This window comes from Rhodnius prolixus, unplaced genomic scaffold, assembly GCF_049639745.1.
Source record: "Rhodnius prolixus isolate KJV_2025 unplaced genomic scaffold, Rpr scaffold_1, whole genome shotgun sequence".
Classification (NCBI taxonomy): Eukaryota; Metazoa; Arthropoda; class Insecta; order Hemiptera; family Reduviidae; genus Rhodnius; species Rhodnius prolixus.
This window is the reverse complement of record NW_027411581.1, coordinates 13,170,180-13,193,017: the sequence shown is the minus strand read 5'-3', so window position 1 is coordinate 13,193,017 and position 22,838 is coordinate 13,170,180. Positions and strand designations below refer to the sequence as shown.

General features: G+C 34.2%; 1 protein-coding gene across 42 annotated transcripts in view; it reads left to right on the top strand.

The window, feature by feature from the left end:
- LOC141454744 (uncharacterized) overlaps positions 1 to 22,838 on the top strand; it is a 405,562-nt gene that overhangs the window by 294,751 nt on the left and 87,973 nt on the right. For 2 of the 42 annotated variants that reach the window (XM_074129437.1, XM_074129362.1), the window contains exons 1-2: positions 11,415 to 11,561; positions 12,520 to 12,599. The exons of 39 other annotated variants lie outside the window; for them this stretch is intronic. In XM_074129437.1, coding sequence (XP_073985538.1) covers positions 11,485 to 11,561; positions 12,520 to 12,599 — 157 coding nt within the window. In that variant the 5' untranslated portion in view covers positions 11,415 to 11,484. Of the gene's footprint in view, positions 1 to 11,413; positions 11,562 to 12,519; positions 12,600 to 22,838 lie in introns of those variants that run through there. One more of the 42 variants, XM_074129318.1, reaches the window with a different exon arrangement.

Genomic DNA, 22,838 nt, shown 5'->3' with positions numbered 1-22,838 from the left:
TATATGTGGATTAGATAAATGGTTAGCGAACTAGATTTTCAGCGGAGACCCTGGATTCGAATCCAGCTGCCCTAGAGATTAGATTTTCCCTTCCTACTTTGTAAAGTAAACTAGTAAAGTAAAGTAAGTGCCAAATTTTTCAGGCGGGCTTTACGTTCAACTACCCAATTTGGTGTAGTGGACGGAGGCGACTACTTTACTGTAAATTTCTTTTATTAACCATTAAATAAAATCCAAGGCCTAAGACCGAGAATCGAACACAGTACCAATATTAGCTACACAGAGCTCTCGGGCCGGTGATTGCACAACAGTGTTGTCTGTAACGAGAGAATACTGTTCACTGAAAGAAGCTCCAGGCCCCAATATTCTCAGATATCGATACACCTTATTTAAAAAAAAAATTAAATTAATAAAATAGTATTATATAATAATTAAAAATAATTAAATCGAAGAAAATTGGCCTACCGAAAATACTATTTTACAAACTATTCGGCTAGTTTGTTCGGAAACTGTACTTTTCAGAAAGTTAATTACTTTTAGTAAAAATTGTTAGTTTCAATCGTAAAATTCTAACAAATTTTTTTCTCACAAAAACAAATTATTCTAACAAAATTATCCTCTGGTGTTAGTTTACGGAACTCTAGAAAATTTCGTCAGAATTCTCAAAATGGAGAGAGAGAGTGAATCCATGTTATTTATTATTAACCTTAAGAAGAAAAATTGTGGCCCTAATAAGAATAAATTGCCCCCTCGTAATGCAGAGTCTATAATTAGGAACGCAGAACTCCCCCGGACTATTATAATCTTCAGGATTGAATAAATAATCTACCAAGGCAGGGAGCGTAGAGGACGGAATGTATTAAATTATTTAATTGGCAATAATCTGGATAATATTGGTACTGGCTGCACACATTTACCTTACTTTACCAAATTACCAGGATTATTAAACAGTACCTAATTCTCTGTTCTTACTGGCTACTACTACTACACGCAACGCAATCATAATATATAATTAAATACAAATTATCACAAAGTACCAATAGAAATCGGATTTAATTAATAATTTGGTTTTTTTAGCTTCAAAACAAAACGAAATTTAGAAAATTACTAGCGACCATGTTTTTTGATTTAATGTTTACTGATTATTGATTACAAATCATTACTTCGATTTAGTTGATGCATTTTGGTTAATTAAGGAGTGAAAAATTGTTTGCAACATTTATCGACGAGTTTTATTGATTTATTATTTATTTAGAAAAAGGTCATTTCCTGTTCTTCTTCTTATAGGAATCCATTTATAATTAATTATTAACCTAACTTTAAGCATTCATCATATTTGACAGCTGACTCTTATCTTCCTTGCATTAATCTTTGGGTATTTCCATTCATTTCTCACAATCTCCTTGGTACCTAGTTAGAACTCGGTAATTGCATTTCGGTCTAAAGCTGACGTGAGACTTTGAGAAAAGTTACCCCTTAAAAGTTGGATATCCTGCTGGTTCATTAGTCCTTAAATTATAAGGATTCCCTTTCTTTTTTTTGACATTCCCCATAGAAATTATTTAATCAAATAACATTAAAATATTTTCAAAACAGCTTTCTCGTCAAGCAGTCACTTCGATAAATATCAGCAATAAAAGAGAAGTAGAAGAAAACAAAGAATAGTTTGCAGATGGAAAGAGATAAGCACAACAGTTATCGTGCTCAACTCCCACGCTGAGATCAATGATACTTTGATCAATGTTGTTGACAATGATAGTTTGCCCTCTATTTAGTTACTAGCATTTATAAAGAGATTACAAAGTCACAACGTAATAAGTACAGATTAATTATTTGTAATTTATTAAAAAAGTTTGTATGATTTGTTTGCTTTTTTTGGAAAAGGAAGCTCCAAAAAGCGCTCTTGGTCCAGGGCCTGGATTTACCGAATTCACCAGGTCACAGATTTATTTATAATTTCACAAATCTTAGAATGAAAGTTAGAAAGTTCCACCACCAGAGTTATTGATCGAAATCGTATATGAAAGTTTTTAATTGTAACAGATTTTTCTGTCGAATACAATATTAATGAACAAAATTTTAATATTGACAGTTTATACTGCCACTTGTGTTCTGGCATCCATTAATTCTATTCAGAAAGCTTGTAACGTTGACGTTTATTGGATTTAAATCCCTTTCGCTTTCACTCGATTCATAATTACATAGACATTATAATAATTGGGAACAAAATTTTGTTCCTCAATATTTTCAAACATCTATTATTAACTTTTTGGACAATATATTGTTTATATAAATTTAATTATGTCTATATGGGTGTGTATAAAGACAAACAAAAGATAATAATAAATTTAACTATACATATTTCCGTTGTTTAAATAAAATTATATATATATTTAATGTATTAATTATAATTATATATTATATAATAATTATATGTATAATTTTAAAAGGAAATTAGGAAATGCTCTGATCTATTTGGCTGGATCCATTCCTGCTGAAGAGATTTCCATCGTGATGTCTTTTATTCATTGTAGCTAAAGGTGGAGTTGGTTCGGTCCACATCACAATCCTGGAGTTGCTAGTTGTAGTTCTAAGGCAGGCTAGTGTACTGCCCTCGGAGACCAGAAATAAAAGAATTTTCTAACAGAATGATTTATTCAAAGAGAGTAAATAACTTTTTCTTTTTCTTTTTGGCTTGGTGAAAGTTAATGCATTTTCAAGCATCTTTCCTCTAAACATTTAGTTTTAGTGAATAATTTTGTACCAATAAAGTTATGGGAACTCTAGCACATTATGTCGTTGGTCTGCTAAATCTATGTAACGTAAGTGAATTGAATACTCCACAATTCTAATCGTGTAATGAATCTTTTCAAGTTTTCAAGTTCGACTAACTTTTAATTTCCCGGTTTCAGTGCTATTCCCTTGTATTTAACATGCCGAAGCAACATGAAACTATGATACATCGTACTCTGCTAACCTTACTTCCTCTTCCCTTTTCTAGAATTCCATTTTGCCCCTTTCAATAGAACGAAAGGCCTAGACGCTTAATAACTTGAATGATTTATACTCCTGTGATTTCCTGATTTATCCATCTTCTCCTGGGCTTGAGCCTTCTCTAATTGAGCCCCATAAATCGTACGTTTGATTTTTTGTTGGATCGAAAACTAGCAATATTTTTTTTTTCGAAAGATTTGATGATATCCTGTGGAGTAATCCTCAGCAAGAATAAGGACGTAAGGAGCTCATGTAAAATGTCATTGTGTACATTTGCAGAAAACTCAGGGTAACTGAAACCTTCAAAAAGGACAAAACAAAATGAGCTCCATTTTGCCTCACTCTTCAAGTTTCCATAATCATCGCCATGTGAGTCCGAACTCATAAGGTTACAGTCCTCTGCGTGCTCATCTTTACCTAATTTGTCCATATTTTCTAATTCCTAACGAAAAACTATTTCAGTTTATAAATTTCAACAAAATTCGGTGAAGCTTATTTGTTTAAAAAGATCACTATTTGTAAATAAATATTAGCGTAAATTAATTTAGTTATTTGAGCCCTTTGCAGTTAGCTCAGCTCTTCCTACAATACCAAAACCTAATGTAACTCATTAGACGTTAATATCCAGTAAATGTACTTTGTAGTACAACTAAACGTGCCAAGAGAAAGACCATAGAATTGAGTTAATTTCATAAAGTATTCAAGGTGTTGCTAATGTTCTTGTACTGTATCATCCACAAACTTTCTACTGAGTTAATAATTAATTTTCCAGATAATTATCAAATCTTATTGAAAATATTAATTAATTATTAAATAATCTGAAATATAAGCGACATCCCCAACTACCTTTCTCAGTAATCACTTCGTTGAATAATAAATTCTGTTTGAGAGATTGTTGCAAATTTTAAAGAAATCATTTGTTACTTTATACGAGGGTCGTTTGAAAAGTCCGTGCAAAGTCAGAGAGATAGCACCACTGGCGCGTATCGAGGTTATGTTTAGTTAGTAGCATCTCTTGGAAGAACACACACCAAGTTTCAGCCAGATCCGTCTATTTCTTTGTGTTTGGCATTCGTTTGAATCGAGGAAGTCGAGTGATTTTCAAAAAATGGACGAAAAAGAATTTCGTGTATTGATTAAACACTACTTTATGAAAGGCAAAACGCCTCAGGAGACTAAAGAGAAGCTTGATAAACATTATGGTGACTCTGCACCTTCGATTAGAACAGTTTATAAGTGGTTTCAAAATTTTCCGAGTGGCTATATGGGCACAAGTGGCGCTGAACGTTCTGGACGCCCTGTTGAGGTTACTACTCCAGAAATCATTGATAAAATCCATGATATGGTGATGGATGACAGAAGAGTGAATGTGCGTGAGATTGCTAGTGCTGTGGGCATCTCGAATGAACGGGTACATAATATTTTGCATCAACATTTGGACATGACAAAGCTATCCGCAAGATGGGTGCCGCGATTGCTCACGCTTGACCAAAAACGAAATCGTGTGAAGTGTTGCAAGGACGGTTTGCAGCTGTTCCAGAAGAATCCGCAGGACTTTAAGCGTCGTTTCGTCACTGTGGATGAAACATGGATACATCACTACACTCCTGAGACCAAAGAACAATCTAAACAATGGGTTACCAAGGGGGAATCTGCGCCAAAAAAGGCGAAGACCGTTCCTTCGGCCGGAAAGATTATGGCGACTGTCTTTTGGAATTCGCAAGGAATAATCCTCATCGACTATCTGGAAAAGGGTAAAACTATTACAGGTGCATATTATTCATCGTTATTGGACCGTTTGAAAACCGAGCTGCAAGAAAAACGCCCACGATTGGCCCACAAAAAAGTCCTTTTCCATCACAACAACGCACCAGCTCACACCTCATCAGTTGTGGTCGCAAAATTAATGGAAATAGGGTACCAACTCGTTTCACATCCCCCCTATTCTCCAGACTTGGCTCCCTCGGACTACTATTTGTTCCCCAATATGAAGAAATGGCTGGCGGGAAAAAGATTTTATTCAAACGAGGAGGTGATTGCAGAAACGAATGGCTATTTTTCAGATTTGGACAAATCCTATTATTCGGAAGGGATCAACAAACTAGAGCAGCGTTGGACGAAGTGTATAAGCCTAAAAGGAGACTATGTTGAAAAATAAAAAAGGTTTACCCCCAAAAATTAAGTAGTTTTTATTTTTGCACGGACTTTTCAAACGATCCTCGTACTCTACTTTGTACATGATGATGCTTAGTACAGCAACAGTACTTACTGGAATTAGGTGCAGATAAATTGGCGAACTTCCCTCGCAAAGCACAAGGCATCATTTCCTTTAATGTTGTTATTAATTTCCTCTTAGTTCTTGGCATTGTTTTGAGACCCTATTCCCGAATTTTCAATATGAAACTATTTTGAAAACTATTGTGAAACTATTAGCATATAAATTGCCTGAGATATTAAAATATTCTCATCATATATTACAATAATTTAATTTTTAAATTCATTATGAATAATGCCGTGATTTATCTAATCTCTTTCTTCGATCCTGACTTCTCTTCGACAATTTGGTGCTCACAACTTTTTTTTAAAAAATAATAACAAACTAAAAGGTCTAGGTACGCCAAAACCGCTCAGACAAGACGCTTATAGTTTTTTTTGCAAATTCTGACAGCACCTTCAGTTTTTATTAATCCGATTTCTCTTAATTAAAAAACCCTTAACCTTCTCCCCCAAAAAATGAATTCCCCCCCAAGAAATTGATACAGATCTGTGGGGGTGCCCAACTTCAAAGAAACTCATTTTGACTATTTCTATAAAAATCACTTTAAAAACCTATAAAATTGAGCAGTAAATCCCAGTAGTTCATCAATCTGAAAAGGAAAACATGAATTTATCGGCAAGATTCAGCAGAAACTTGAAGAAATACAAAATTTTAACCTTCTCCAGTTTCTTTTCTTTTTTTTTTACACTGGCGGAGTTCTAGTTGCCAAGCAACTAAAACAACTTTTGTTCGAGTAAGTTCCAAATAATGTTTGTTGGTCAAGCTATAATCGACTTTCTTTTCAAGGAAGGAGTAGTAGCCACCCACGACTAGAGGTAACGCAACAAACAAACTCACAGAATGAACGTGTAAAAACACCTATTTCCAAAAAAAATATCTCAGGGGATCTGTAAACTTATTGCAGTGCAACCTAATTTCGACTAAAGTCTGAGGAAAGTTGAGTTTTAATGCTGTAGATTTTTGATGTCCATCTTTAGAAAAATTAGATGTCCTCTTTTTCGTAACCTTCATTTAATTTTCTTTCTCCTTCGGCAGAAGATTTCAGTTAATAACAAAAATTTCAAGTAAAAATACCGTTGAAAAAGAGAACGTAGACGATCAACGGCAGTGGAAATACACTTAGCTTATCATAATGGTTGAGTTTAAAGACGCGTAACAGATTGGGGAAATGGAACATTTAAGGAAACTGCTGCAGCGTTGTAGTATCTGAAAGGAGGAGACCTTAATATGCATAAGAGTGCATTAAAACCACGGTTATGTTGTTGCTGCAACTTTAATCGTGCTTTTCAAAGCTGTGTAACCTTGGAGACTTTTTCACATGTACAAGATAGAAATGATACTTTTTTTAGGTCAAATCGTTGAACAAACATATTTCGTAGTGATCTCGATAAATTTTAAGAGATGTAGGAAATTAAACATTCGCGAAAACCCCATCAGACAATCTTTCCACACTTTTTAAAATTCTGTTAGTGAGCAATTTTATTTATTTTATTATATTTTTTGTACAAAATTGATTGCACTATTTTATTAGATTATTTTCGGCTTAAAATATAACAACTTCTCCGTAGGAAGTCATCAGTGTAGACTTGTAAATTGCAGCCGGTACGTGCGCGTACCACTTCAATCGATCATCCAAGTTAACTCCTCCCACTAGAAGGAGATACCAGGTATGCTAGTTTTTAACGGCTTAACATTTTAGTCAACGTTTACCATATTAATAAAAATGTTTTAAACAAAACTAAAACAAATCTTTATAAGCCAATTGCACGCGCTTAAACTTCGTCCGCAGACGCTTAAATCTTCCAATTTTTCCTTTTCCAAGATGACTCCACAAGAGATCGCCATCTTGTTATTTACCTAGACCAACGCCTCCACCTATATTGATACACTATACTGAACAGTCAGGAAGTGAAGATGGTTGACCAACTACTTGACTGACGTTCTAAAATTTTCACCCGAAAATAAAAAATATATACTTCAGTCACACTGAGTTTGGACTTGAAGATTGCCAAGTTTGGGATAAGCTTAGCTTTTTGTTCCTTTCGACTCCAATCTAAAGTCCTCCGCAAAGAAATAACCTACGCTCCCAGTTAATCTACGTATAAGGGAGGTGTTTGGTGTGTGTAGTGGTTATAAGTTCGGATTTCTAAATGGGAGATTCTCGGTTCGATTCCACCATATTGCTGCTTTATATTTAATTGGGTAATTGTTTTTATTGTTAGTTAATGTTAAATTAAGTACGAGCTTACGTCTCTTGTCCACGACGCCTAATTTTGAATTCGACGTTAAGCCCCGTCTGAAAATTCAGCGATTACTTGAATTTAATTTACATCTTATTACGAAAAGTTCCATGATTCCGCCCATCCTAAACCACTTAAAGAAAGACTTGTTTTTTTTTTCAATCCATCCCTGACAATCCCTTCTCCCTAGGAGAAAAGAGGTCACTTGTCTGGAGTTTCCTAGACTTCAAATTGTTCGTAATAAATCAATATAGCGAAGGAGTGCCGCTTGAAAATTTTAGTGCATTTTAAGATTATTCCATTTAAAGTGTTATTTGGTGCAATAGTGCAGTTTTACTATGTGAATAAAGTTAATAAGATTTATGGATTGTTTAAAATTCTGAGCTCGAAGAATGTGTAAGGGGCCGTACTTAAATTACGTAACGCAATTTAAAGAGCTTTTTAATCCCTCCCCCCCGATGTAACAGATCGTAACAAAATGTCAACCTCCCCTCCCCCCCTAGCCAAATGTACGTAATTTTTTGTTATGGAATATCGTCATTGCATAGTATTTAATTAAAATCAAACATATATTTTTTATTTATTACTTATTTAATTACATTATCACTTAGTATGAAGGTTGGCTATAGTAGAATTTGGCGCGAAAAATATCGTTAGTATTTTTCCATTAATGACCAAAAAATTATAGATTCAATTGGAAAAATTACGTACAAGCATTAAAAAAACCCCTCCCCCGAACCATAACGAATGGTAACAATCGAGCCTTACCCCCCTCCCCCCTTGCGTTCGTTACGTAATTTAAGTACGGCCCCTAAGGATAAAACCTTGAGAATTATAGGATGAAAGCGTCATTCCAGTGATCATATCTGATGTATAACTGTAAATTATTCTTTTAACTAGAATAATATTTTATTTAAAATAATATTTGTTTATAATGTTTCCTTAATATTGTCCAAGCTGTAGTAGATTCAGTTCAAAAGACCTGAGAGCTCGAAAACTAAAGGATATTGGAGGTACAGCCTCTGTTATCGCTTAAATAATACCTCCTTTATAGATCTTGGGTCTGCAACTGCTCTCTAACTCCTTTCCTTCTTGATTGACACTTTTGTTATTTGATGCTCTTGAATTCTCATGTCTCTCTTCCCAGTTAGTTAAGTACTCTTTCATCATGAATCTACATCTACTATACCCAGAGAGGACGTACAGATTCTTCCTTGTGTAAACTTAGTATTCAATTTTGTAATTTTGAAAGATCAGATCTGATAGTATTTTTTTTTTTCCGTGTGTCTCTAAATGTTTAGAACAGCCTTCTTTATCAGTAAGGGAATTTCGTAATCACTGACTCCTTCTAAAGCAATCTAGGGTACCAGATATTTTATTTCTATAATATTAAATATTTAAATAAAAAGCTGTGTACATGGAAAAAGGAAATATCAGACTTTTCCTTTTATTAAGGGTATCCTTATTATAAGGATCATGTAGTAATTTGGGTGAGAAATATTTTATGGTCTTAAATGTGGTCATTAAAAGTAACCCCACAATTTATCAGTTATTTAGACTTAATCCTGGGATAAATGTATTTAAGTATAATAATTGTTTGTATGTATCTCTGTTAAACCTGCAATAAAACATTCTTTGTCCAGAAGTACCTGCACATTTTTTGTATTCAATGGACATTTACAATTTATTAAAATTGAATATTTATTAAACTCCTTAAACGTTTCGACGTGATAATATTTAAACTTCTGAATCGCTTAACCATAAGTTTTGGTGTATGTAAAAAAATAGCCTTTTCACTTTTCCAAATAAGAGATTTTGAAATTTCTAAATTCACTTTTTCTTTAAAAAAAATGTAGTGGAATATAATTTAGACCTAGATGGATTTCCAAATGCTTCACTTTTCGGAGTAGAACTGTAATTTTAACACTCAGTAACCTGAAGAATTAGTTTTTCTCTCTTTTGTCGAGAGTTTTATTACATTAACAGTAATTTTTGGGAATTTAAATACATGAACTCAAATTAATAATTAAGTACGAGTATGGTTAGCCAAATTTTGTTGCTCTAGCCACACGTGCTGAAAGAATTACACTGAAATTAAGCAAGTTTTTGATTGTGGAAAAGAAAATGCTTTTTATTTAGAACAGAAATTTTGACGGTGGTCCAGGCAGCATCCCTTTTAACAAACAACTTGATCAAATTTTTGGACAGAATCTTTTTAACACAAAAAAAAAGATCGGCAATAAAGTTAGAACAAGAAAACGCTAAAAAGTCAAAATGGGCAACAATGATTTGTTTTATCATTCAGTGTTTCCTTTATGCAAGAGCGTTTCGAGTGACAAAGGAATGAACGATCAAGAAAGTCAAGACTGTTGGAGTAGACCAAAAGAAACAAATTCTTTTTGTTCAAAAATTTCAAGCCTTTATTGAGCAGTATGTAAGCTAATGGCCGTTATTTTGAAGCTAAGAGTATTCTTATCTTGCTCGATGCATTTTCAGAATCCTAGACTTGCAATTATTTTCAATTATCTCTTTAACACTGGCTAACTACAATGATACTTTTTGCCCAGATAGATTACGAAATAAAATGCCTTCTATCAGACTAGCTGTTTTGGATTTTGGCATCTAATCATGATTCCTTGATGATTCTTTACAAAAATCCAATTACTTCACTCCTGGTCTCCAAAAAGTTATTTGAATCACTCGGATTCTGCTTTCTACGGAAAGAACCGTGTGAATCCTGCAACATAGATTTTGCAATAGTAAAAATTGAATAAGTAGAAAATATAAAACTTCTTGAATTGTTAGGCTAATAAAACAATTAAAAAGTTAGTCGATAGACGCGGAATTTCTCTTTGACGTAAATGTATCATTGATATATTTGTATTTTACCGAAGTACATTATAATCGATTAGCATTTTAATGAAATACGTTAACTACTCGTATTTCAGTTTCTATCTTACTGTTGTAAAAACCTGGTTCCCTGGTTACTAAGATTCGAGGCGCGATGGTAAATTACTAGCGATTACAGCTGGGACGTTCAAAGAAGGTACCAGTTGGTCATGCAGCATTTCTCGGGTAAGTTGCACCGATAGAGACATTACTTACACAATACCGCTGTAAAGCCTGTCTAAACACTTCTAGTCATCGGCGTTGGGGGCGGCTGGTATTCCTCTAAATCCAAACACCATGGGGTACCCCGTCTACCATGGCCGCCGTGCCGCCTCCAGCCTGTCCTAGTGACGGTAGGGTTGGGGAAGTTGCGCACGCACAGGGTCGATCCTGACCTCCCTTTTTGCCGCGTTATCCTACTACTACTGTTTTACTTTACATTCACATGAACAGTCGTGAACCACCAACATTCTCGCTCTCTCCTTCTTCTCCCTCTCCCTTCTGCGCCCTCTGAAAGATGATAACCAATATTCCCCACTCACCTCCTCAGACTGCTGATATAATAATATTTCTGTTTCCCTGCACATTGTCTTCTTTTTTTCGTCATTAAGTCGAAAGGGTACTATGAATGTTTTGGGCTTATTTATGGCTAAATCATATCATTAATTAATTATTTTCTTAGTTCATTTTAAAATACTTATTTCTGCTTTGTAGTTTAAAAAGTTAGTGTTTTAAATTGCAGAAAAACCAAATTAGCTGCCTTTAAGGTTATTTATCCTGAGTTAACAGCAAGGACAAGACCAGCTGGTTATTTCTAGAAATTCTTAGTGATAAAAATTGATCTTAATTGTCCCAAATTGTAGTAAATTTCTTTTATTTAAGAAATTTAAAAACAAAACAAAAAAATCTCCCATTATAGTTAAATTTGATGGCCGTTTGACTTCGTGAACGTTCGTCTTATCTCGGTAAGTGTATGTTGGCAGTGGGGGTGGTGGTTGAATGGGGCGCTGGTGCCGCGCCGGATAACGGTTGGAATACTACCGTACCTGCTTGCAGCAGTCGTCCCCCGTCGGCCATGGGCTCATGTTCTCGGAGCTGTGTCGGGAGACTCTCCGTCGAGCCGTCGCCAACGGCTACCTTGGTTACATCATATCTCTTAGGTCTGTCACTGCATGAATTGATTGTATGCTATTTTGTGTGCATAAATGTGAATGGGTGTGCTGCTTGTCTATTTTTGTCTACGCCTAATAAAAGAAAAAGGAAGTATAGTTTTATAATTTTGGTGACATCGATTGAACTCAGAAGAGTTGATAGTTCTATAGTAATTTTGTTTTTTTCAAGTCCAGCCAATAGAATCTATCGCCTCTTATAAAAGGCGAACGTTTCCTTCAGAATACAGAAGAATACTCGTACATGTGCCATTGTTTAGTCCTCCAGAAGGAAGTTTTGAAATTATTTACTCAAAAATAAATCCATGTGGCTATTTGGATACGAGTAGTGTTCGCTTTTAATCTTTAATTTTTATAATATTCTTTCAACCCCAGCTGCAATGGGAATCGTTTTTAACCAGTAACAATATTCTCTCATTGTTCAACTATTATTTATTGCAGTTTTTCTTCAGAGAATCTTTTATATAAATCATTCTTTTTTGATTAATTCAAATGAATTTAATGGAGAAAAACATTTGGTTTTTAAAATGACTTCGCATTTAGCTTCTCATCTAAGTAATAATCAAAACTAAATAAGTAAATACGTTTTTCAAAATCAAATTCTATTTTTAGAGGGTTTCAGAGGAATTCCTCTTTCTTGAAGTGTAACTTCCCTTTTTAAAGTTTTGCGTCATACAGTGCCATATATTTTTTTTTTTCTTTTCATCAGAATCTTTATTTTTGAGTTTCAACTTAAGTTGAACTTAATTTTACTTTACGTTACTATTATTTTTTTGTTTAATAACATTAGTTACTTTAATTCCTTGTTTAGTCGATTCTTAAATGAGGCGATGACAAAATATTCATCTTTTTTTAAGTATATTTCTATGGGTTGGAATGAATGAATTGTTGTTGACTTGAGTGAAGTGATCAGTTTTCATATTTGGTATCCTGATGTGAATCTTGACAGGGATCAACTGGCGCTCGAAGAGGAAGAACACGACCACCATTTACAGGACGAAGAAGAAGAGGAAGACGACGAATTCGCAGGTATTCGGAGATCATTGTATTATCTCTTTCATTTTTTTCGCCCACTACTTTTTCTTTCTATTAGATGGCGTCTTGCCGCCATCTCTCAATATTGCTGCTTCGTTCTTCCTTCTTTAATTAAAAAAAAGAAAAGAAAAAGAATGTCTAGAATGTTATCGTCTTCAATTTAACGTCCAATAACTTCTTTTTTTTACCGCCCTTTTCCGCCAGTAATAAATTCCAACTTTAAAGCAATAAAAAAGGAGAAAAAAAAGCAAATGGCTTTTCTTTTCCTTTTTCCAGTTTAAAGATAATTGAGAAAAGCTTCGATTGAAGAAAGGGCATTTTCCCCTCCGATCATATTATACATATCGATTGTATCAATCTTGATCACTCATGGCAAAGCAGAGCCCGTGGTTTCGTATATCTTGTTTCAATTTTCACCTTTACCAGATAAATTTCCTTTATTTCGGAAATCTTATTCTTAACTGATCTTCCTCAAAATAAATATTTCTTTTCTAACTAAATTTAATAGTAATAATTGTCTAAATTCTAGTTTTAATCTTCAAATTGTTCAGTTTGGCTGAATTTTTGCTTAGATGGCGATAAAATAAAAAAAAATAAAAAAATGAAGAAAAAATATTCTTACCTATTTACTAAAAAAATGTTGCTGCCGCCATCAATAATTTCACTTTTTCCCACTGGGGCTTTGGGGAAATTTTTTGGCTTAATGCCGGCACTATTGATCATTGGCCCAGAGTTCTGTAAGAAGAAAGTTTCCCCAGGACTCTAGAGCCAGTAGTGTATCTAATATTGTATTATACACCGCAGTACAGATCATTTCGTATTTATTCTCTTTGTTAATTATTATTTCTAGTATAATTTAATCCTTTCAAGTTTTCGAAATAGTTACTCGTCTTCAATTTATGATTATACAAATGTAATTTATTTCTACTTGTAGAATCCTAGCTTGCAATCTATTATAATCTTATTTTTTTACCATTTTATCTTTCTTAGAAGATTTGTTAGAGGTAGTGCAGGGCTGAATAATATCGTTCATATAATACTTCTTAACACGTATATGTTCCTCTTATTTGTAGACTGGTTGCAGACTTTCAACCATCATCATAGATTAATTTATCACTAAATATAAAGTTTAATATCTACTTAATCCAAAGCTTCATCATGTACAAAATCGGTGGGGCACCGTACAACAGAAAAATGGTCTGCAACATCCGGTATTAAACACTATTTTCTTTAAGGGAAAAGAAAAAGCGAGATTTACCTTGAGACCGAAAATTTTTCTGAACTCGAATCCCCTGACACAAAAATCTTGTAAGATCCCTCACATGACTTTCCACTACTCCTATCTTCAAGATACTTTCTCACAAATTAGCTTCAAGCTCCGTACATTTGAGACGTACCTATCTCTGACCAACATTGTACTATCGACGATTTATAAGAGAGTAGCTTACTGTTCTCATATAAGTTAGCACTAATATTAAATGAACTAAGTAATAACAGAGCTGATAAAGCTACCATTAGTCTTATTTAATTCGCAACTTTCTCCACTATTCTTTGAAATTATTTCTTTCACCATATATATCATCCTTTATAGATCCTTGTAATTTAAGTATACAGGGTGTCCCAAGCTATATGGATAACGACTTTTTCTCGGAAACTAAGATAGCTAGAAAAAAACTAAAAAATACGTGTTCCCTTAGTTTTTTGTTAGGAATCCAAATTTACTTCGTAAATTTTTTTCGGTGCATTCAGAAGCGAGATACAGGCACCAACTTTATTTTTTCAAATGGGAAGGTGCGGTTTTTATTTCAGAAATAGATTCCTCTATTTTTTTAAAGAAAAATTTACTGGAACGGTTTTTTCTGTGAGCGATATTTTAGAAGTTATGAATGAAAACATTATTCTTATAAGAAATTTCAAAATGATAATATTATAACGGTTTTTTGATTGAATAAGAAGAAAAGTACTATTTTATCATAAATTTTACTCCTCATTAATATTGCAGATCATGCTCGAACTGGGCTCCACCATTAGAGATGCATAGACATGCACTTTCCTGCCCCTTACTGCCAAAGAAATAGATTCAGCTTTAACCGACTTACAGGCATCTATTATTCTCTGCTTTAGTTCATCTACAGATGCAATTCCGGCTTGATTCTGATACACCTAGATTTAGAAATGCTTTTAGATAAGCAGAAATAAGGAAAGAAAGAAAAAAGTTATGAATAATCACCTTGTTTTTCAGGTATCCCCAAAGGAAATAGTCCGTAGGTGTCAAATCCGGTGAACGAGATGGCCACTGAATCGTCCCCCATGTCGATATAATACCATGAGGCATGTAAAGAGATATCTCGAAGGCAATTTGATGGGCCTGTTATATCGACACGGGGGGCTATTCAGTGGCCACCTCTCTCACTGAAGATCATTAAAATCTCTTAGTTAATATAAATAAATTTATGTTAGTTTTAAATTTAAATTTCAACTTTGAATATTAAATATTTATCTTTTACAATATCTGGCCATTAAAACCATCATTGATTTCTTGCGCTTGATTATCGTTTAATGAGAGTCACTAGTCTTGGACCAAATTCATTTGTTTGTAAATTAAACTGCAATGTCTGTTAACTTCACAGTTATTACAAGCTAGAATTCTTGGTTCTGCCCAGGAGTTATTCCATTGTCGGTATTGAGGGTTGATGTAAGGCATCAGGCTTTGAAAATGTGGTTAGGCCCGTCGTCTTGGATAATATCTTGATTTTATCCATAGAAGCGCGTATTTATTATTGTATCACTGACCGGTTTCGGACTTACATACATCATTAGAGAAAAAATAATCAGTTTGATGTTAGGAAACTGACTTCACTTACATCACTATCTCGCACGATACTTGTTGAATCCAATTGCTGAGGATGAAAGATGAGTGTTTCGAACTTGAATAGGTATTAGAGATGATGCAGAAACTCAGTGAACAATAGTACAGCGAAATGTATATTGTATTTACATGGCAAGAAGAGGTAGTGCACAATGAACAGTTTAGAAAGCATATTATTTTCGTGGTACCGCGAGAGAAATTGTGATGTAAAGATGTCATCATCTCTTGCTTTAAATTCTGGAAATGCTATCCTTGGACAGCTCTACTCTTGCTGAGAAAACTTTTCTGTGTTCTTCCCGAGCTGGTCTGTGGCCGCCGAGATAGGGTGCGCTAATCTTCATACTTTCCTGACTAGTGGGTGAGGGGCTAATGGTGGAGTTTTCTTTTTCTTCTTGCGGTAGTAAGCAAGTTTTTTTAAGTTCTTTCCCAGAAGATTCATCACCCTTAATGCACCATTTCTTACCCCCTCCAACTGTGCTGAATAATCATTTTTAGGAAGTCGCAACTGTCATTACTCTTGGGGTTTCTCTGCAATGAAGTTAGTGAACAGTCTCTTAAGCAGATAATCATGTTGTCAAGGCGTTTATCCTCTTGTTTGGCATATCTTATCACCATTGTGCAACAAACTCATCATCAGAGGACACTGCAAGCTTCGTTCGCTGTGAATACAGCTGGAGCTGCTGGTTTTTTTTCCTGTCAGATCAAAGGAATGTTGTAATACACAACACGTGACGTGGAGACGGGCTTCTCTGACTTCTCTTGTGGCGTTGCTTATCAGGTTATTCCTGCTATAATATCTTCAATGTTTGCATTTTGGTCTTAAATGTTAGTTTCCCTTTTATCGTAGAATTCAAATCGATGAAACGAATAAAATCCGATAACACAAGACAAGACGTGCAATGAATGATTCGCAACAGAAATATATAGTTTAAGAAGCATAAAAATGTTATAGAAATATATATAAACCTTGAAATAGGAAAATTAATATTTTCTTCATCGACAGAACCCTCCACTTTCCACGCCTCGAGATATTGATAACACTTCCGTAGACTCTTACTGTGTGTGTATTTCATCCTTAATCATTTTCTGGACAGTCCTTCCTTCCTCTTCTACAAACAGGTTTTGTAATTACAGTTGGCTAACTGATAAGGGACTGTGGTGTTAAACCTAGTGGAATATCATAATGTGTCTGCGCAGGCTTACCACTTCTTCTCATTTAGGGTAGAGCCGTCTACTGACGGCACTTTTTCTTCCCGCAACTAAGTTCTTCTTTCTTCTAACTTATTTATCCACAGAAGGAGAGAGTTAAAAAAAAGTGTTGAAAGTTGAAGACGAATGAGATAAAGAAAAAGAACCCGCAATATATTATTCCCTTGGAAAATGAATGGTGAGTTTATTTAGTATTATCAAGGTTGTTATAGTTCTTGGAGTTGCGCATCTTGTGACCTTTACGAACTGTAGAGTACTTGGTTTGAGGAAGGGTGTATAATAAATATAGATAGAGGAAGGGCTGCCAAAGGAAATGTCAGCCTTTTGATTGTCGCCGTACTCCGTGGAAGTCCGTCCGTCTGGCGGCACAAACTACCCACAGTTCTCCCGGATAATGATTTTTAGTAGATCCCCAACCAACCGCAATACTCTAATTTCTGTCTGTTCTTTTAAAGCGAAATAAAAACAAAAATCTCAGAAGTTAATTAATGATCCATTCTAGTTTACTGCTTACTATCCATTCATTGATTTTGTATTAATTTTATTTTACTATTAAATAAGGTGGTAGAGATATCATGGTACGTGTACCATTTCCTCCAGGTCTTTTAGGTATAGACAATGTTTTTTTTTTATTCAAATTTGAAATTTTAGGTATTTGGGTTTAAGTGTTAACTTTAAGTTAAATTATGTTTCTCTAAAAACCTATGGAATTATTATTTAGAACCGTACCAATTACTTATAGATCTACCGAGCTCAAACCGAATGACTGCCTTGAGATAATGGTGGATAATAGAATATATGGAAGTATGTTAGTTGCAGATTCTAACTCTTAACTGAGACAGTGGAACTGTAAGCTGCTAACTTTCATAACTTTATGCTGTAACTACAACTCTAACTACTTTGCAACTAAACTAACTCGTCTTTTCTCACAATGTCAGCTCTTTTTGCACGGTGTACTGATCTCTTCCTTTATTCTTCAACTATTTCTCTTGCTCTCAGTGACGTCACAGTAACAATGGAAATCCGTTACGTGAACATTATCTCAAGTATGCCTCTGTTCAATACTTTTGACTTTATTTTTTACTTAACTTTGAGATTTGTGCTTTAAATGGCTACGTTTAGCTATAGTTTATATATAAATTAACACTTACAATGTTTTAAAAATTTATGGAAAACAAAAAATTAAAACTTATAATTTTAAAAAAACTTTTGCAAAATTTCTTAGGAGCTCTTTATTATTCAACTTGCCTGCTCTATTCAGGAAAGTTTAATGATATGTTTCGTGCTACTTGAGGAACTGTTATCCTAATAATTATAGGATCTTATTTCATTTCCAAAGTCGCCATTTTGCTCTCTAACTTTCCTTCATTACTTTCACTTCTTTGAACCCCTTTGCTTCTTTTGTGTTGGAGCTTTATTGTACAGACTAAATGGACGTACCTTTCATTCGATCTCTCTCTGCTTTAGTTCAAACTTATTTTCTTATTTATTGCTTTTTTTTTATTAAATTAATAATTGTGGTGAAAAATTTATCTGCGAACTGTTTTTTTATTCATCAACAAGCCTCCTTAAAAAAAGGGTCCGTAGTAATTGATAATTGATGAGAAAATAAATTCGGTAAACTATATAAAATGATAACTAGATCCTAGAACGAAAGCTCGGCAAAATAATAATAATAGTAATAATAGTGATAATAATAATAATAATAATGAGGGAAGGGATTAGCTATGCGGTTAGCGTATTGAATTCCCACGCGGAGGTCCCGTGTAGCTGCTGACCCTTAGATTTTCTCTTCCTAGGAGCTTCTTACAGCTCACTGTCCGGTGATGTCCGGAGGCCGGCAGTGTACTAGAAAAACCTCCAATGCGCCAATAACCTTTGATGTTGACGCGCCTTAAATCATTACAAATAATAATAATGACTGAAATTGGCAATATTCTTTCTTCTTATTAGATAAAAGTTCATATTAAAATAACTTTTTTTAATTTAACATTTTTACACTTATTAATTGCTTTATGAACGAACTGAAAATTGCTTTGCCTACTATACAATCTTGTGATATATCTCTTTGATTCAGACAAAAAAAAAAAAAGCTGTTATTGCTTGTCAGAAGTTTTGTGAGATGTAGCTAGTTGGAGGGCGCTAGTTAGTGGTGTAAAAGCCGACATGAACAGTGGCAAGTTGAGATTTATACTGTATCATCCCACCAATCATCGTTAGTGCGTGATTTTGGAAGTGGTAAAAATTAGGGAAGAAAAGCGAGCTTTCCTGTCTATATTGTCACTTATGTACGTACATAGTTCACTCATCTAATGTTACAAAAGGTTAGGAAAACATAAAATCTGTGTGCATTATATTTTTCATTTTTATAGGTTTGGTTTGAATATTTTAAATTTTTGTTTATAAATTTCGATCGAGACTATATAATTTATTCAGTCGTAGGTTAACTCTGGGCTAAGCCCTAAGCACGTTCAGTTTTGTAAAACAAAACACGCAATGGGACTTCTTTTTTTTAAAGAAAAGACTAGAAACAAGAAGAAATTTGGTTAAATTAAATAAAACAATAAAAATATAATTGCCGACTGTACCAAAATAAACTCAAATCATTATCAAGATTATGAACTTTGCTCCTTGTGGTTTTGGTACATTGGAAGAGAATCAGAAAAACTTTCAATTTGCTAGAGAAGATGTGCAGCAAATAAAACAAGATTGAAATAGAGTAGAGCTAGTAAATTGAAAATAAAACTAGCGAGCTCTATGTAGCCTTCATTTTCAGGAAAATTGCATGCTAATAGTAGAAAGGAAATTACAAGTCTGGAGCTACGTGATGAGTTCATCCCAACTAGTAGTGCCTTACATCCTCTCAGCGTCATTCAAATGATCTCTCGCTGACTACACTGTCATTAGTTTGCTTCCCTGACTTCTTATATTCATTCTGCATTACTTCTGAAAGTTGTTACTCTTTTTCACGTTCTTTTTGTTTGAACATATTTTTAGAGACTGAATAAGTAGCTTGAATCTAAACTTTTCGCTTCGGATAAGCTTTAACATAAAAACATTATTCTGAAATAGATGTGCTGTTTTATTTTTCAGCATAAATACGTAAATGTTTTTTTATAAATTATTTACTTCAAAGGGGTTACTATTTTCAAAAGGGGTTGCTTGCTTGGGAAAAATGTTTTCCCAAGTTTAGAAAAAAAAAAAGAAAAGAAAATCAAGTGGACGAGTAGATATAATAAAAACTCAGTCTGCAACGTTGCCATCATTCCCTAACAATGCACTTCCATTTCGGCTGGTAAATGCGATTATATTGATATTGGGAATATTTGCTCTTGAAAGCCATTTTAAATGGATTATGTGCAAGCACTGAAATAATACCACTATTTGAAGTGTTATTCAGAATCTAGTAGAACGTCAAGGACCCTAACGAATCAAACTTTAGATTTTGGATGCTTCATCCTTCTACAAATATTACCATATTATTCCTGCATACATCACTTTGTTATTCATCTAGTTTCCTGTATTAGTACCAATTATTTTGAATATTTATGTTAGTTATGAGCCGTTGGGTATCAGCTTGAGTAAATCTTGATTAATATAATGATTGATTTGACTAATGGGAATTGGAGATTATAAAACAATGAGTTGGTATAAGCTTGAGTTGAAATTATTGAAAGAGCTCACGCAAACACTAATCCTTTAACAGCCAACGGTTTTCTGCAATAATTAATATATTCAACAGTACTTATCCTTCTTCCTTCGCTTTCAAATTGACTATTCTAATCGCTCAGTTTCACTTTATTGTCTATTCTCTATTGGCCTAATGTTTTGACTATATTTGGGGTGGGGGTAGGATGGTTGTCTAATAAGGAAGAAAGCTAAGACTTACTTATCTCACTTGCTCTATAAAAAGTAAATTTAAATTATTTATAAATTAATTTATTAGAACTTAAATTTCTTTTTACTTTCTTATTGAATATTTCATTCATTCGGCCCTTCACATTGCTGCAGATACTTCTCCATTTGTACCGATCCAAAGCTACTCTCTTCGAAGTTACACCATCTTACACCTTTTTCGTTTCCTGTTCCTATTTAGTTTTTCGGCCTGCCTCTCGAGACTGTTCAGTTCCGCAGGCCTTCCAAGTCCAGTATTTTCTTTGTCCATCTCTTATCAGTAGATCGAACAATCTCGCTGGCCACATTTTTACTTTCTTTTGTCCAACAGCTACCTCTCTACATTCTTCCTCACCCATTTCCATTTCCCTTCTTCTTATTTTCAGCATACTTCTCATCATATTTCTTACCGTCCTTCACAATTTTAGTGAATTATACTGTATTGCTGGCCAGGTTTTGCAAGCATAAATTAGATTGAGTTCCATAATTTCTTCTTTCTTTTAATTTCAATATCTGATTTGTATAATTTCTGATATTTATTGTGTACTCTCCAATCTGTTCCAATTCTTCAACTAATTTCTTTAGTTATTCCGCCGTTTACGTCTATCACCTAACCTAATTAAATAAATTCTTTCAACTCTTTTACTTAATTTTAATCGAAAGAATTACTTGTTAATGGGCCCTCTCTTCTAAAGACTTATTAGAACTAAGATTGGATAAAAGATACGAGATTGGGCAGAAGTTATGGCCATTTTATTAAAAAACATTTTGAATTAAAAGATTCTTCTGTTTTCTTTAAAATAACTTTGAGCCTGTTTTATGAAATTTTAATGCGCACAGAGACTGGGTACAGGATTTCCTGGTTTACTTAGTTAAAGTGCGAATATGAATCTACTTGCATGTTACTTAGTTAATATGCAAATTAACGGGGTGACCGCCCTTTAACGTGTTACTGGGCAAAGAAACTTCTTCGCACCAGACTTGTAACGAAGCCTTGTTTTGCACAGGAGTGCCTTTACCAGCCTAGGCAAGATAGGCCAGTGTTTGCCCTGGACAAAATAGATCGGCATGATATAGATTTAATCCAACAAAATTATCAGATTACTATGCAGAAAAATTGTAAAAAAGATTTGATCATTATTTGGTTCCCCTACCTTTCATACTCAGTATGCATGCACGCCAAGCACTGGTGTTTGCATGGCTTGCATACACTGAGCGCCGCTTTCCTAACAAGTTATGTGTAATAGAAGTATTAAGTATAATCCCGATTACCCGGCGCATAAAGTAAATTAAAAACAAATTTCCGCCTTATCCTGTTTCCATTTCCGTTATAATCATAGGCGCGTGACCGTTTTTAGTTAGGAATGTGTGAAGTAGCTGACTTAATTTCGGTTACATAAACACTCGTATTGTTTACGTGGTAGGTCTTGCGGCAATTTGTTAGAAGTATTGATTGATTTACCGGATTGATTATAAGGCGTTTTATTGATGTATTCATAAATATCCTTGTTTTTCGATTATCCTTGCCAAGTCTCCCCATCAATAGCCCGGATAATTGGGAGTACGCTGTAAATGTGCTTCTGCTTTCTAAGCACTCATGCGTGTTGTCAATTTTCGACAGATTTTCGAGGCTTTGTCACTTCAGCGGTTTCTTTAGTTATCTATAAATTATGTTATTAACAATAAAAGGCGTGACATTGCTTGCGCCCGGACTCTTTATGGTTTTTGTCTACCTTATAGTCTACTCGGTTTAAATTTCCCACAATGGACCGGTCAGCTGCAGAGTTGCTAGAAAGAAAAAGGTAACCAAACAGCCACTAGTATCATCTCTTTTTTTTTAGCTTCTCATTAGAAAAAGTACTAATTACCAAAATATCCAAGAACTTAACCGCATTGATTATCTTGCAGTAAATAATGTTAATTTACTACCAATATAATTAGCCAATAATATTCTACTTTTTGTACACGCAATATTTAGCCATTGAGCGTTACGGTGCAAACTCTCTTGAATGAACAGATAAGTAGGAACCCTTTAGTCCAAATCCTAACAACCCAAATACGGATTTATTTGATCAGTTCTCGGCCGTACACGTTCTCTTGGTTTGCTTGAAGTATGTGTAGTATGCAGCGTGTATATGAGTGGCTGTGTGTGTGTGTGTGTGTGTGTGTGTGTGTGTGTGTCTTCTAAAGATGGACGAATGCCAAATCCTAACAGAATCAATACTGTCCTTAAAGGAATGAATATTCCTGTTCGATATATA